Raw genomic sequence first — 15,585 nt, 5'->3', positions numbered from 1 at the left:
TACTTTCAATAAACAATTTATTACTAATCACATATATGTTTTTAATATTAAAGGACGGATTTTAAAATCTGTTTAAGTTTTTTAATTTATTAGACTTAACAACTAAATGTAATGTCTACACAATATTACAAATTCTTTTCTATTTCAAATATTTTGTTTATTAGTTCTAAAATGGCATTTGTAATATATATCGTTATTAAAAATAATGGGTATACACAGAAATTATAAATTAAATTCTCAAAAAAACTATGATGTAAAGTATTATTAAATAATCTTATTTTGTGAAAATTAATAGTTATTTTTCCATTTTTACTTACATGATTAAGTACTACACATATACAGCACACGAATGCCATATTAGAACGTATACAATTTTAAATAACCTTAACTGTTGTTCTATACAACACCTACAAACTATGGCACAACTGGTATAAAACTTACAAGGTACAATTATTAAATACTTAAATTAATATATGAATACAAAATAAATGAGGACGGCATACATTCATTTAAAACAAAATGTATAACTTAAGAGTTTTAATTAACTTTTGTTATAACTGCAGTAAAAAAAATAAAAATAATAATAACAAATTAATACTGCATTATAATTATCACAAGTAACGGCAATTTGTTCAACACACACTGTGCAACATTAAGTAAACAAAAACACACAGTTTTTTTTAACAGTTTTAAAAATATATAATAATTTAACATTTTATTGAATTAATTAGACATAGTCACATAGGTATATATTATATTAATATGCCATAGAGCAACAATAAATTAATAATTTTCTTTTCAATTAAAATATTTTGTTAAGAATTATAAATACAATTTACAATTTATTTTACATTTCTGTAGCATTCAGATGAAAATATGTATTATATTATATATTACTTAACAATTTTTACAAATATTCATTGTTATGGAATAATAGGAAAGAGAGAGAGCAACAATTCTATGCAAACATTAAGTGTAACGATTGTAATGATAAAAGGCACTTCCTAAATTCATTTAGTTTTGTTCATAATATTCAATATGAATCAAGAGTATGATTTAATGATTTTAAAATAATTAATAATTAATATATTCTTATTTCTAAAAAACAAAAATGATTTTGAGCCCTGATGAAAATACAGGCAAATTAATGTATGTTAAAAACATAAGTTTTGGATGATAAAATAATTAAATGTTTTAAATACCATATTAAAAATATATATATCATACATTAATAACACGATTTTCAGTCTGAATCAAATAGTATTACAATTGAATAGTTATAAAAATAAATTAATAAGCTCATTGGTTTATATTTGTTCTAAATATAAGTTATTACTTATAATAAAATAAATAATTTTAAATATATTATATAAATCAAAGATAAATATACTTTTTCATGTTTTGTATTGCTTGTAGTAAAATTAAATACTTTAAAGTATTATACAAAAATAGTGACTAAAAATAACACAAAATATTTCAATTTGAAGTATTATTAATTTTTTTAAAAAAATTTAAATTCCAATTATAATTTTCTTTTAATTCATAAAAGAATAAAGAGATCAATTTCATTAAGAATGTTAAAATATTTCATTCAAGGAAAAAATTTGTGATGCCTAATATTAAAATTTGCGATAGCTAACTATTTTTCTATTCAGATGTTTTGTATTTCTATCACAAATTTATTTTGAATATATATGTATAAGTAATAACACATTATTAAATTTTTAATAGCATTTCAAACATTTCTGATATAACAGTGACCAGTATAAGGTTTCAACATACCATTTTTAAAGTTGTGTTGTGATTACAGACTTCCTGGTTATTATTTTGGGCCCTGATGAAGTCTCAGCACCACTACTAATTAGCCATGGAGAAATTTGATTTAAAGGCTTCATCTTAGTAGGTTCCTATAAAATAATAATATACAGTTTAAAAATCATTTTTAAAAATTAAAAAAATTGAGATTTGAGTAAAGATTCATAAAAACGTGAATATCCCAAATATACTAAAATTATTCAAGTTTTAAGACAAATACTAAGATTCAGTAAAATTGTTTATAATATAAAAATGTAATATATAATTTAGTGAATTTTTAATTGGAAAATAATTGTTGAAACATTTTTTTCAACTGTTAAATTTTATATTACGATACTACAATAAATAAGCAAGTTAGCAGTGGTTATGCAATCAATCAATATAAATTAAAATACAACATGAACTAGTTTTATTATCCGATTTATTGGTATGCCATAGGAAATAAATATTACATTTTACAGGTAGGATTTCCAGAACTAGTAAGGTAATTATATATAATATATATATATATATTTATTTATATTTAATGCTGTCAATGCAAATATTACCTATAGGCACTGAAGGTTGCCTCACTTACACATTTTGGTTCTTAGTATCCATTAATATTTTTATTGGTTAATAGTAAATATATATATAGGTAATTAAAAAAATGTAAAAGTGAAAAAAGTAATTTACCTTAAGTTTTTTTTTAAATAACTATTAAATTTTATTATTTTTTTATACATTTATTAAAATTTAACTAAAATAAAATAGAAATATTTTTAAAACACTTAAATTTAATGAACATAGATATTAGTATTTGAATAAACTAGTTCATTTTGTGTATAAGATATCACACATGACACATTACAAATTTGTAATCAAAATACTCTATATTTATTTTATACAAGTAAATATTAAGAAGATTACATACCTGATGTTTTTGGGCTACCTTAGTATTAGAATTTGTTACACCATTTATGCCAGTACTTGATTCAACAGCAACTTCGACATCATTAGTAGAATCTTTTTTTATACCATTATCAGCAAATGGATTTGAAGATGATGATAAGAATGGATTAGTTATTGCTGTTTGTGAATCACCAATAAACGGATTTGCCGAAAATGGATTACGAGGGCTAGTAGGAGATGTGGCATTGAATGGTAAGGACAAAATGCTTGACATACTTTCTGTAGGACTTCTTTCAGGAGAAACCACCCTTTGTTCTAATTTCCCACATTCACCAAAAGAGAAATGTGTTACTGTTACTGGAGTGGCACATCTTTTACGGTCATCTTTAGACACAGATGTTTCAGAAATAGGTTGTTCATCCAATGGTTGTTTAGATTCTTCAGGTGCTGCAATGCCACCATTAAGGGACAATGTCAGTTTGTCTCCACCCTTTTTTAAATACCAAGAAATAAGCCAAAAACAAAAACCAAACAAATAAACAACACTAAACAACAACAGTAGCAATACAAAAAAACTAAATAAACTAATCCTTATTTGTAAAATAAGGAACACCACAAAATAAATGATATTTTAGTCAAGTATATACTTACAACAGATACAAATGTTGCTTGTTCTTTGCCAAAAGAATTTGATTTAGAATTAATGTTACATTCTCTAAAATAGAATAAACCTATTGTAATATTTAAATTGAAAAATTAGTTTATAAAATAAAATAGTTACCCATTATGTAGTAAATTATTATCTTGCAAGTTGGTCACTTTAGATAATGGATCAAACAAGGATAAAGGAGATTTCTTCATTTCTTCTTCAACTTTAGCTAGAAAAAATATAAAAATATTGATGATGTCTAAGAATGAGTTAATACAAAACTAATAAATATGTAAAAACTATACTCAGATACTTAAATGTCCATATCATTAAATGAAATTTAAATTTCCAAGGAACCGTTTTCAAAATCTTTTTAATCGATAAGGAATATTTATAATTGATATATTATTACCTTTTAGAATGTTGCATTTCAAATGTTCTTTAGGAATTGGTCTTGGAGTAGTATTAAATGAAATGTTTCGATTGTTTGGTAATGGAGATGAGGACTGATTTTGATCTTTGCCAAAATCTAATAAAAAATAAACAATTATTAATTTTGAATAAATATGCTCCATAAAATACAGTACCATCAGTTTTATTATTTATATCAACTGAATTTGATTCATTTACTTTGCTGTTTATCAAAGGAGTGTCTTTATTTAAACATTTTAACAATGAGTCTAACCTATCTTCAGCAATATCTGTAACATATAATTGTATTAATCAATCTATTTAAATAAGAAAATATTATTCTGATTTAATAAATTTAATTACCAGAAGCGTTTGAGGTCAATGAGGAAGTTGGTTCAAGATGAATGTCTTTGGAATCTAAAATAGGAGTTGGAGGTTTATCCATAATATTAATTTTTTCCATTTTCTCATTTTCATTTTCTACTTTTGGTTTTTCTGTTTTGTCCCTGAAAGTATTTTATAATACAAATATTATGAAACAAATAATAAATATAGGTAAAGCTATTAGTATTAATCATAGATAATAAAGAATGGATAGGATATTATTTTTACATAAGCAGTCTTAAATTCGGAGCAAGATTTTTGATTTAATTTTTAAATTATAATGATAACTGTGATATCAAATACCAAAACTACATAGAACAAATGTTCTGCCTATTTAGTATAGAAGTTCTATCCAATCATTATAATCTATAGGGTTATTTTACTTTTGTCGTTCTCTTAAAACATGCGACTGTCTTCTTGCATATCGTTGACTTGGTCTTCTTTCAAATTGAACAGTTCTTCTTGCTCTATTTAATTGAGTTGTTTGAAACTCAGTTTTTCCACTTAATTAAATAATTAATAACATTAAATTTTTAACTAAAAATAAATATTTTAAAAATATTTTAATATTTACCTGTATCTAAACCGTGAACCCATTCTGAAAAAATTTTGTCTAGCAGAAGGACCTTTAACAGGAGCACGAAGCCTAAAGAAAGCATGATGTTCAACAGCACATTTCCATAAATGTTTACAGGCTTTTTCATTATGTAATCGAAATACAAATGTATGTTCTTGTTCACGTCCTTGATCATCATCTTCTACGACTACCAAAGTCAGTTTTTTCTTCTTAAAATCCAATTTCCCAATCTTTGGCCTAATAAACATTAAAAGTAATTTTATTTTACATTAGTTAATCATTAAATAATGTATATATTTATAAATAAAGGATAATTATAATTGGACTAGGAGTTTCTTAATATTTTTATTTTAGTAAAAAAATATTTAATAACAATGAAACAACTTAAAAATTACCTTAACATTTTAATGTATAAAAATGAATTGTAATTTGAATAAAAGGAGTATTAGTAAGGTAAGTGAAATAAATTAGGATCCACTCTACTAATTATTACTAAGGAATAAGAGAAGATTGCTTTGAAGAATGTTAGTCAATTGGGAGTTTGTTCAATATAACTACTATCCCAGTTTTAAATTGAGAGAAATGTTTTAAGTACTTTATAACATTAGGAAATCAAAAGGCAAAAAATAGATCAATGTTATATCATAATAGATAAAATTAAAACAATTGTATACTTTTAATAATATAAACTATGTAAATATAAATTAGGGTCCCATCAATTTATTGAAGTGTCACTATTTATAATAATATAAAATATATATTATAACCATACCAGAAAAAGAGTCCAATTTTTTGAAGGCCTTCAAAAACTAAAATGCCTGTCGGTGTTAAACCAAGAGCATATTCACATCCATCTTTACCCTAAATACATATACTTTTATTATAAACAATGTATAATAAAAAAAGTTTAATATTGAAATACTTTAATAATTACTAAGAAAATTTAAATTTTCAAGTAATACGTACGAGAACATAAAATCAAATTTCTTTACTTACTAAAACAGTATGATTATCAACTCCATACATTTCCAACCATTTCACTTTATTTAAATAACTAGTTTCTGCTTGAGCTGGAGTTAAACCTTTACATTTTTTGAATTCTTCTACAATTTGTATTTCCATATCTTCAGTTTGATTTGGTACAAATCTAAATTCAGAAATAACAGCAGGAGTATGACATGTTTCATCATAATCACCGAGTTCAGCTATAAATATAAATAGTAAATGCATATTATAAAAGTATTATATATATATATATATATTATATAATAAAAATACATACATTGTAAAGCTAAGGCTGCTAATTCAATGCAAGTATTTTGTGGACATTCAAGCCGACCTTCATGGATATCTAATTTAAGTTGAAGAAAAAACTGATAACGAGTTAACTCTTCTCGAAGCATATTTGGTTCTGAAGAATAGAATTTAACACGTAGTCGAAATGTATATGGTGGTCCAACTAAAAAAAAGCAAAATAATAATAATAATAATTATAAATATAATAAAAATAATAGAAATATATTACTTACTTCTAACTTGTTTTTTTATTGCTTTTGTAGGATCGAGCCAATGCTAAACAAAATAATCAGTTATTAATTAACATAAGTTGATGAAAAATTAAAAATAAGCATAAGTATACATTATCCTCAATATCTCAATATCCAATAAAGCTTTAACTGATAAATAAAATATGTACCTAGGTATTGTTAATAGCTGAGTATATCTAAGTTACTAAAATGGATATGTTAAACTTGAATTTCAATAATAAATCATTGTATACAAAAAAATGAATCTGAGAAGACTGTGAGCAGAATAATTTTCTAAGTATTTTGATACATAAAATTCGAATTTAGGGCAAGTAGTTTATGAGTTAAAAGTATTTAAAGTTTAGATGCGCGGAGTGGAGTGGTACAGGGTTACCCCGCTAAATGTTTGTCCACTAATCACTTGTCTAAACTTTAAATAAGTATAACTCATAATCTACTTGCCCTAAATTTGAATATTATGTATCAAAATACTCAGAAAATTATTCTGCTTTGGAGTATGAAATTAAAACTATATGTTGTCATTCAAAAAAGTAAAAAACTTAAAAAAATATTTTAAAAAATAATTTTTTAGTAAAAACATTGATTTTAACAACTTGAAACTATATAAAAAAATATTTTCAAAAACATGAATAATTTTTGAAATAATGAGTGTCTTATGATAAAAGAATCACCCCGTATATATTATTGTAAATGATATTTTAATTGATAAAATATTTAATAATTACATAATCTTAATTCTATGGATAAGAAATGTGTATTATATACATTATACATACCAAAAAAATTTAAATTCAGAAAAGAGAATATTCTATAAAATGATATATATATTAAATATTTAGTTCTCAAATAAAACAATTTAGTTTTTGAGCAGACAGACACAGTTAATGATTTTTAATTATGAGATTTAATATATATATATAAATACTAAAATAGCAAGTTAATATAAATATGTATTTATTTACCTGGACATGATTAGCATCAGTAAATTGTAAACCAAAGTAATCTTTTTCAATCAAATCCAATGAATAAAATACTTGTTCATATAAATCACTACCAACAGCCTTTTTCTATAAAAAAAAAATTATTTTAAAATTAATCTGACATTTTAACAAAGAATAGAAGAGTAAAAAATTATTAAATCTGTACTTCCAAAAATACTCAGAAATCTAAAAAAAAGTTTCTTATTTATTATTATATAATAATTGAAAGTATTTATAAATAGGAGATGGCGTAGATTAGCAGAATAAGGTGGTATTTCTGCCAGTTTGATACATCAGGCACAGACAGGCGACAGTCTAGGGAGTAAGACACTGCCACTTCTATTGTGCAGAAGGCAATAGGAAATCACTGCATAGCAAAAACCTTATAAATTATAATCCATAACAGTCCAAAAATCCAATCCAATAGAGTGAGATCAAATCAAGATAACAGTTATTACACCAGAAAAAAAATATTAAGAGGGCATTATAGTATTATACCCATATGTATTGTCCCTGTCTTACTATTTTTTATTATTAAACTTAAAGGTAAGAATGTTATCTAGAACATATTATATGCTTTTATTGATATTATCATTTTAAAGTGAGTTGAGAACATTTTATAGTTGTAATATTTTACATAGTTATAACTAACTTTAAAATGATAATATGAATAAAAGCAAATTATCATGTCATAGATAATTTTTTACCTTTAAGTTTGATAACAGGTAAATTGACTCCAATATTAAAGCTAACAAAAAATATGTTCTATTGAACACAAATTTGTAATGATGTACATTAGTAACACAAAGACAACTAAATCCTCTTGAGAAAATTAAGAATACAAATTGGGTAACAAATTCAGGAACTTCTATAGTATAGTAGGTGTCGAATGTATCCTGTTATTGTGTGGGTCAATGTAATGGTGTAATGGATGAATTAAATTTAAATTCAATGGTAAATCATTGCGCACAAAAAACAATTTTATCTGTCAGCCAACATTACATAGTATATTTTATGGTACTTCCGTGTTATCTCGACTACCAAAATATTTTCAAGACTACCTCCATATCATCGTAATGTACAATTTAATTTTGTTTTCAATGTACAATTTACTACAAACCAATTGGTTTAAGTCCTACTATCCATATTCCATATTATTCTATGTCTAGTCAATATGTAATTATTTTAATTCACTCAAGCGATTGAATGCCTTTGGGGATCGGCAAAGTAGCGAAATAAAAAACATAGGGGAACAGCTCGCCGTCATTTGGATTCATACCTGACCAAATTTTTTTGGCGACAAAATCTTGCAAACGAGACACCATTTAACAAAATTTTAATGGATATTAAAACCTATTTTCACGGTAGTTAAGATAACACGGTTGTGCACCTAAAGTAGTCGAAATAACATGGAAGTACCTATTTTATTATACATTTATATAGCTTTACTATTAATAATACATTAGATTAAATTAGTTTTTGTCAAAAACATTGTATTTACTATAATAGTATATAGTATATTTAAAATATATACTATTGTTATTAACTATTGAGTTGTTATTGACGTACTAATGAATGTATGAATAGGTTAATGCTATAAAAAGGCAAGAGGTTAATATTAAATTTTAATATTTTGAAAATATCATACCTAAAATGTCTAAAATATATTATGCCTATACATTTTCTAGATTTTTGGGTTGTAATTAGGAATACTTATGATAACCTTACATTAGTAGATTGTTTTATTTAAACTATGATATTGTTTTGGGTATATCCAGCAATTACCTAATAATAATTATATTTGTACAATTATTTAAATAATATAATTATAAATTGAAAATTATAATAGGTAATAAACATAGGAATAATAAAATCAATAGGTGTTTAAAAAGTTAGGCATTTAATTTTATTTACACAAATATTTTACAATTAATTAATGAATAAATTCATGTTGATTGGAATTAACTTTTTAAAACTTTAGTTTACTTTTTTTTATTTATTATTATAAAACTAAGAAAAAGAAACACTGACAATGTAACAACATTATATTATTTTACGTGTACTTACTGATAGTTCAATGCATAGGTCTGTACCATCTAAAAGCATAACCCTACATTGCATACAATGCTTGTTTGGAGGATTTAAACGTTCGGCCCCAGCTTTGATGTTTCGAGCTTTTGGATCGTTCCGACCCCGTTTTCTACTCAAAAACCGAAGCATTGCGACCGCGAGCAAAGGGACAATGTCACGAAATTAGAAACATGATATTTATACTGTAAATAAAAAATCACACATGATAATTCGATTTATTTACAAAATTATACTGAATATGATAGTATTAGGGTATAATAAACAATGAATGACATAATTGAATCACTCATGAATATAAAAACGCAAGTAGTTATTACATTTACGCACGCTTATACTTATCTATGCGCTTAAACTTACGTACCTATCAGGCTGTGTTTGTGTTCACCCAAACAAGCCCCACTAAGCTGGACAGGTGAGGTACCGTTATTATGTGATTGCAAAATAATGAAAAAAAAAAACAAAAATACAATAAAAGTAACGAATTGAAGAGCACTGGATTAAAGACACAAAGGAACGAATTAATAAACAATTTCTACGACTCGATTGTCTGACTAGTTGTAAATTATAATCAATCTAAGGGTGGAGTCGAAGAAGAAAAATGTAAACGACTAAACGAGTGCTAATGGTGTAAAACTATATAGTAATAAACAAATTATTGTTTAGCCAAACATCAAGCATTTGCATTATCTCTTAGAAAATAAATAAAACATAATAATCAAATTTTGAGTGTAGTTCTTAAATGATTTTAAAGAGAGCGCTCGTGTAGTTTAAGTTGAGAAGTCATTGTTAACCTAAAAATATTATTTGTTTCATTTTTAAAGAAAAACAGCTTTATCATTATCTGAATATTATACAAATCATTATTTATAACATTTTGGTTCCAAGTTCTGTCTTTCAACTAAAAAATATTTAGATTTTAGATTAATAATTAATTAATAAGTGTTAATTGTTTTATATCTTCTTCGTTTTTCTTTTGGTAAAACTAATTATTCAAGATGCCTGACTATTTGGGCGATGAAATGAGAAAAGTGAAGAAAGATGAGCCTGAAAAAGATGAAAAAGAAAAAGAAATCAAATGTAATTAGAATCTTTTTATAATATTATCTTGTACATATAAAAAACAATCCTTAATTTTGTATATATTCACCTATATTTTACATTTACCTTCAATTTATTACTGAAGTATTAAAATTCATAAACCATTTCTCCTGAATGAAGTAATAGATAATTACATTTTTATTAAAAGATCTTATGAAAATATTATTATCAGATCTACACATCAACTCGAGATGTTGGTTTTTTTTTAGAAATTAAGTTATTTAATTATTTCAGATCATTTCTGATATATTTTATTTTTTAAGTTTTTATCAAATATATTTTGAAAATGTTTTATAATTGGGTTAGATTTAAAAAGTACCTTCAAGTTTAAATTGTGATTTTATTTTAAAGTTTGGTGGCATTTACAATTTTTTTTACATAATCAATATACCTAAGTGATTGTACAGTAGTACAATTTAAGTAACGTATAAGTTACCTTTTAATACAAATATGTTTTCCTTTAATTTTTAAATTGATTTTCTCAACTAATTATAATTTTGAAATGCCTCGTGTTATTTAATTTGTATATTTTTACTGCTTAAGTGGTAGTGATAGAAAAAACAAAGTGAGTGAAAACCAGAAGAAGAAATGGATAGATAGATTAAAGAATAATATGAAAGTAGTTGGTGTAAGTGAAGAAAAGCTTCAGGTATAGGCCGACCCCATATAATTGGAGCAAAGAAAAGAAAAAAAGAATTAAATTTAATATTACAGTCATTTGTATTACAATTATTTATTTTAATGTGTATATAATTCTGATCGATGTATTACTAAAAATATTTAATTAGATATTATACCTAGTTTAAATAAATTAAAGATTTTTCATTTTTAATGTAATTTTTAGCTTTGGATGAAGAGGACATAGCATTACTTAAAACATATGTAAGTAGTTGAAAATGTTTTATTAAAATGAACCAAGTAAACTGAATATTATATTTTTAGGGCCAAGGTCAATGGACAATTAATGTAAAAGCAGTAGAAGACGATATCCAAGGTATCATTAAACGTATTAATGAATTAACAGGAATTAAAGAATCAGATACAGGATTAGCTCCTCCTGCATTTTGGGATTTAACTGCTGATAAACAGACTCTTCAAAATGAACAACCATTACAGGTAAAATCTAATATAGTTCCATCATTGTCAACTATGAACAATTTAAACATTAAACTATTAATTTTAATAGGTTGCCAGATGTACAAAAATTATTAATGCTGATTCAGATGATCCTAAATATATAATTAATGTCAAACAATTTGCCAAGTTTGTTGTGGATCTCGCAGATTCTGTAGCACCAACTGATATTGAGGAAGGAATGCGTGTTGGGTAAATAATAAATTTGTTTCTATAAAATTCAAGTTTGTGTGTGCTATTTATTTAATTTAATTTTAATATAGTGTTGACCGTAATAAGTATCAAATTCATATTCCGCTGCCACCTAAAATTGACCCTACTGTTACTTTGATGCAAGTGGAAGAAAAGCCAGATGTTACATACTCAGATGTTGGTGGATGTAAAGAACAGATAGATAAATTACGAGAAGTTGTTGAAACTCCATTATTGCATGTTGGTATTTTTAATATTTTTTTAACTATTTTTATTTTTTATTAATTTAATAAATTGAAATTATATGCATTTATAGCCGGAAAAATTTGTAAACTTGGGAATTGAACCACCAAAAGGTGTGTTGTTATTTGGACCACCTGGAACTGGTAAAACTTTATGTGCTAGAGCAGTTGCTAATCGTACAGATGCTTGTTTCATTCGAGTAATTGGCTCTGAGCTTGTTCAAAAATATGTTGGAGAGGTGAAATTAAAATTTATTTTACAATAGTTGTCCAATAATTTCAGTTATACTTATCAAAATATTTGTGCAATTTTAGGGAGCACGTATGGTTCGTGAATTATTTGAAATGGCACGCAGTAAGAAAGCTTGCTTGATATTCTTTGACGAAATTGATGCAATTGGTGGTGCACGTTTTGATGATGGTGCTGGTGGCGATAACGAAGTACAAAGAACTATGTTGGAACTTATTAATCAGTTGGATGGATTTGATCCTAGAGGAAACATTAAAGTTTTAATGGCAACTAATAGACCAGATACATTAGACCCAGCATTGATGCGTCCTGGACGTCTTGATAGAAAAGTTGAATTTGGTTTGCCTGATTTAGAAGGGCGAACTCATATTTTCAATATACATGCTAGAGCTATGAGTGTTGAACGAGATATTCGTTTTGAATTGTTGGCTAGACTTTGTCCCAATAGCACTGGTAATGTCTACATTTATATATACATATATGTATATAGTAAAAGTTCGATAAGATGGAACTTCGGTAAAACAGAAACCCTGGTAATACAGAAAATTTCTTTTGTACTTTTTTTCAAATTTCATTGTTTTGAACCCTGTCAAAACGAAAATCCTGTTAACAAGGAAAAATTGTATGGTCCCAAGCGATTCCATCTTATTGAGGTTTTACTGAATAATGTTTTTTTATATGGTTATACATTAGTTCAATTATCTAATAATCCAATTTTTTATGTAAAATAAAAATTAATAGTAAAGAGCAGATTTTTAGGTTTTTACATAAATTTAATGAGAAAAAATATTTGAACAATCTGTTAATTTGATTGCAAAATTTATAAAAATTATTTTATTTCGCAAGTTGAACATATTTTGGAATTTAGTGAATTTTTAGCCTATTTTCATGTTTTAGAATATATTGTATTGTTGTCTATTAAACATCTATAACTGTTTAGTTATCGAGTGGGGATTTATTTTATAAATTTATAATATAAAAAAAATTATTTAAATCTTTTAAAAACTTATTTAAAACATTAATATTTATTATTTATCTTTGTGATTGTAATTCAATTGGTAGTCTTAGTTATTCTATACTGTGATATACTATACTATTTGATCAATTTTTTTTTTTATTTATATACTATTTCGAGTTCAAATCAAAAATAATATAACTATATAGTATTACAAATATAGCAATGTAATATAATATACGTCTTGCATAATTAAATAAAAGTAATTTTATCCAAAAAATAATAAAGCATATTAATGGATTATTGGAGAATATAAATACTAAATAATAATTCTCAGAGCATATTAGTATTATATTTTAAACTTTTAAAAATCTGCTTTCTTGTAATAATGATCTAATCATACACACATTTTTAAGTGTCTTGATTAGTCTAATATAAATAAGATTATACTGTATACAACTACTAGATATAAAATAAACTTATTGTGTGTTTAATAGGATGTCAGCGCACTATTTGTTTTCTCTCTCTGGCCCATGTGCTACATAGTTAATTTTATGTTCACAATAATGACTATAACCATATTAATTTCTCAAATTAGAGTAAAATGACCTCTTTTAAAATTAAGAACATTATCTCATAAGTGTTATAAGCGAGTTATGAGTTTTTTAAGATGTATAAACAATTTACAATTTTAAAATAATCATAACTGGTTTTAAAATAAAAATATAATAAAACGCTTATGAGATGCCCTAGATAATGTTCTTAATTTTAAAAGAGATCATTTCACTCTAATTTGAGAAATTAATATGGTTATTGTCAATATTGTGAACATAAAATTTGCTATGTTGTGCGTGGGTCAGAGAGAGATAACAAATACTACGCTGGCATCTTTTTAACTAAATTAATAAAACCAACTATTGCATATTCTCATAAAATTTAAAGTTTGTTGACATTAAATTAATATAGAACTGACTAAAGTTGGCTGTCAGTTAAAAAAAAATGACAAAACATATTGGTATGGATAATATTAATATTGGATTTTGTTCAATGATTTGGCAGTAATTACATAATTAAATGTAAATAATTAAAATGTTTTATTATAATTTTAGGAGCTGAGATAAGATCCGTATGTACTGAAGCTGGTATGTTTGCAATAAGAGCTCGCCGAAAAGTTGCTACTGAAAAAGATTTCCTAGAAGCTGTAAATAAGGTCATCAAATCATATGCCAAATTCTCTTCTACTCCACGTTATATGACATATAACTAATATAATATTAATTAATTTTTAAAATTGGTTTATACTCAATTTTAAATTATTTAAATGTCTACTTGAAAGATGTGTAAAATTGATTTAAATTAGCTATTCAGAATTATCTATTAAAAATATATGAATGTAAATTCACAGTAACTTAATATACGTCTTAATTTTTACTATTTCTAACTACGAGTAAATTATTAAAATTCTATTTAATTCCTATGGCCTATTTATATACATCTTAAGAAAGTATTAAAAAGTGTCTCATCGTGTTTGTTATAATTTTTTTTACTTAAGTAATAACACAAATAAGGATGACTAAAGAAAAGTTTGTAAAAGTCTATGTTGCCTACGTACAATATAATGAATTTACGGTTATAAAGACTTATTTTCCTCTTTATTATCAAGGATTTAAAAATATGTTTAATTTTTGTTATTTTTTATCTAGTCTTCAATCAAAACTGAAGACTAAATAAAATAAATATAAAGGCAATTAAAAACATATAATCTCAATAAAATTGTATAATTGCATTATAAAAATTCAAAAATTAAATTTTCATAATAAAATTAATAAGATCAATACAATTTAAAAGATTGATAACTAATAACATTTCTAAATTATGTTCTTAAAATATGTTTGTAGTGTTTGTACAAAAAAAAACTAAAAATTATTTTATTCTGTGGGAAAAGTGTGGAACTGGGCTGTGAACCATATAATTTTAACATTAGTTCATTACTTACATTATTTAAAATAATATTATTATTTTTTTTAAAAATACATAACATTTTTATTAAAAAATTGTATTTTTAAATATTTTTTATCCTTATATTTTTTTAAGTTTTTTACTTTTTTGAATGACAACATAGTTTTAATTTCATATTCCAAAACAGAATAATTTTCTGAGTATTTTGATACATAAAACCTAACCTAACCTAGGGCGAGTAGTTTATGAGTTTTATGTATTTAAAGTTTGGACAAGCGAAGTAGTTGACAAACATTTTGCGGGGTAACCCCGTACCACTCCACTCGTCTAAACTTTAACTATAACTCATAAACTACTTGGCCTAAATTCGATTTTTATGTATCAAAATACTCAGAAAATTAATCTGCTCA

The 15,585-nt window shown here is 24.7% G+C and overlaps 2 protein-coding genes across 2 annotated transcripts; one reads left to right on the top strand and one right to left on the bottom strand.

Annotated features, from left to right (window-relative positions):
* LOC132929809 (band 4.1-like protein 5) lies at positions 1–10,044 on the bottom strand. The gene is made up of 16 exons (XM_060995388.1): positions 9,707–10,044; positions 9,322–9,527; positions 7,237–7,341; positions 6,257–6,299; positions 6,010–6,186; positions 5,724–5,932; positions 5,500–5,588; positions 4,725–4,964; positions 4,534–4,653; positions 4,130–4,272; positions 3,943–4,056; positions 3,768–3,884; positions 3,488–3,584; positions 3,358–3,421; positions 2,729–3,196; positions 1–1,907 (listed from the first exon to the last, which is right to left on the bottom strand). Exons 2-16 carry the CDS (start codon positions 9,472–9,474, stop codon positions 1,788–1,790), a joined length of 2,259 nt encoding a protein of 752 aa, XP_060851371.1. The 5' UTR covers positions 9,475–9,527; positions 9,707–10,044; the 3' UTR covers positions 1–1,787.
* A 130-nt stretch (positions 10,045–10,174) lies between these two features.
* Positions 10,175–14,657, top strand: LOC132929810 (26S proteasome regulatory subunit 7). The gene is made up of 8 exons (XM_060995389.1): positions 10,175–10,422; positions 11,288–11,325; positions 11,386–11,559; positions 11,630–11,769; positions 11,841–12,009; positions 12,086–12,250; positions 12,327–12,714; positions 14,326–14,657. The coding sequence occupies exons 1-8, from the start codon at positions 10,341–10,343 to the stop codon at positions 14,481–14,483; spliced, it is 1,314 nt and encodes a 437-aa protein (XP_060851372.1). The 5' UTR covers positions 10,175–10,340; the 3' UTR covers positions 14,484–14,657.
* Positions 14,658–15,585: the final 928 nt, after the last annotated feature.

This window comes from Rhopalosiphum padi, chromosome 4 (assembly GCF_020882245.1).
Source record: "Rhopalosiphum padi isolate XX-2018 chromosome 4, ASM2088224v1, whole genome shotgun sequence".
Classification (NCBI taxonomy): domain Eukaryota; kingdom Metazoa; phylum Arthropoda; class Insecta; order Hemiptera; family Aphididae; genus Rhopalosiphum; species Rhopalosiphum padi.
The sequence above is the reverse complement of the archived record's forward strand: the minus strand, read 5'-3'. Positions and strand labels throughout refer to the sequence as shown.

Bases quoted from the DNA above. Each gene is read 5' to 3' on its own strand.
- LOC132929809 (XM_060995388.1), bottom strand. From the start codon at position 9,474: ATGCTTCGGTTTTTGAGTAGAAAACGGGGTCGGAACGATCCAAAAGCT. The intron at 6,187-6,256 runs GTAAGTAATATA...GCTTTTTTTTAG, and splicing joins AATAAAAAAACAAGTTAGAA to TTGGACCACCATATACATTT. The intron at 4,965-5,499 runs GTATGGTTATAA...AATGTTTATTAG, and splicing joins AAAATTGGACTCTTTTTCTG to GCCAAAGATTGGGAAATTGG.
- LOC132929810 (XM_060995389.1), top strand. From the start codon at position 10,341: ATGCCTGACTATTTGGGCGATGAAATGAGAAAAGTGAAGAAAGATGAG. The intron at 11,326-11,385 runs GTAAGTAGTTGA...TTATATTTTTAG, and splicing joins TAGCATTACTTAAAACATAT to GGCCAAGGTCAATGGACAAT. The intron at 11,770-11,840 runs GTAAATAATAAA...ATTTTAATATAG, and splicing joins GAGGAAGGAATGCGTGTTGG to TGTTGACCGTAATAAGTATC.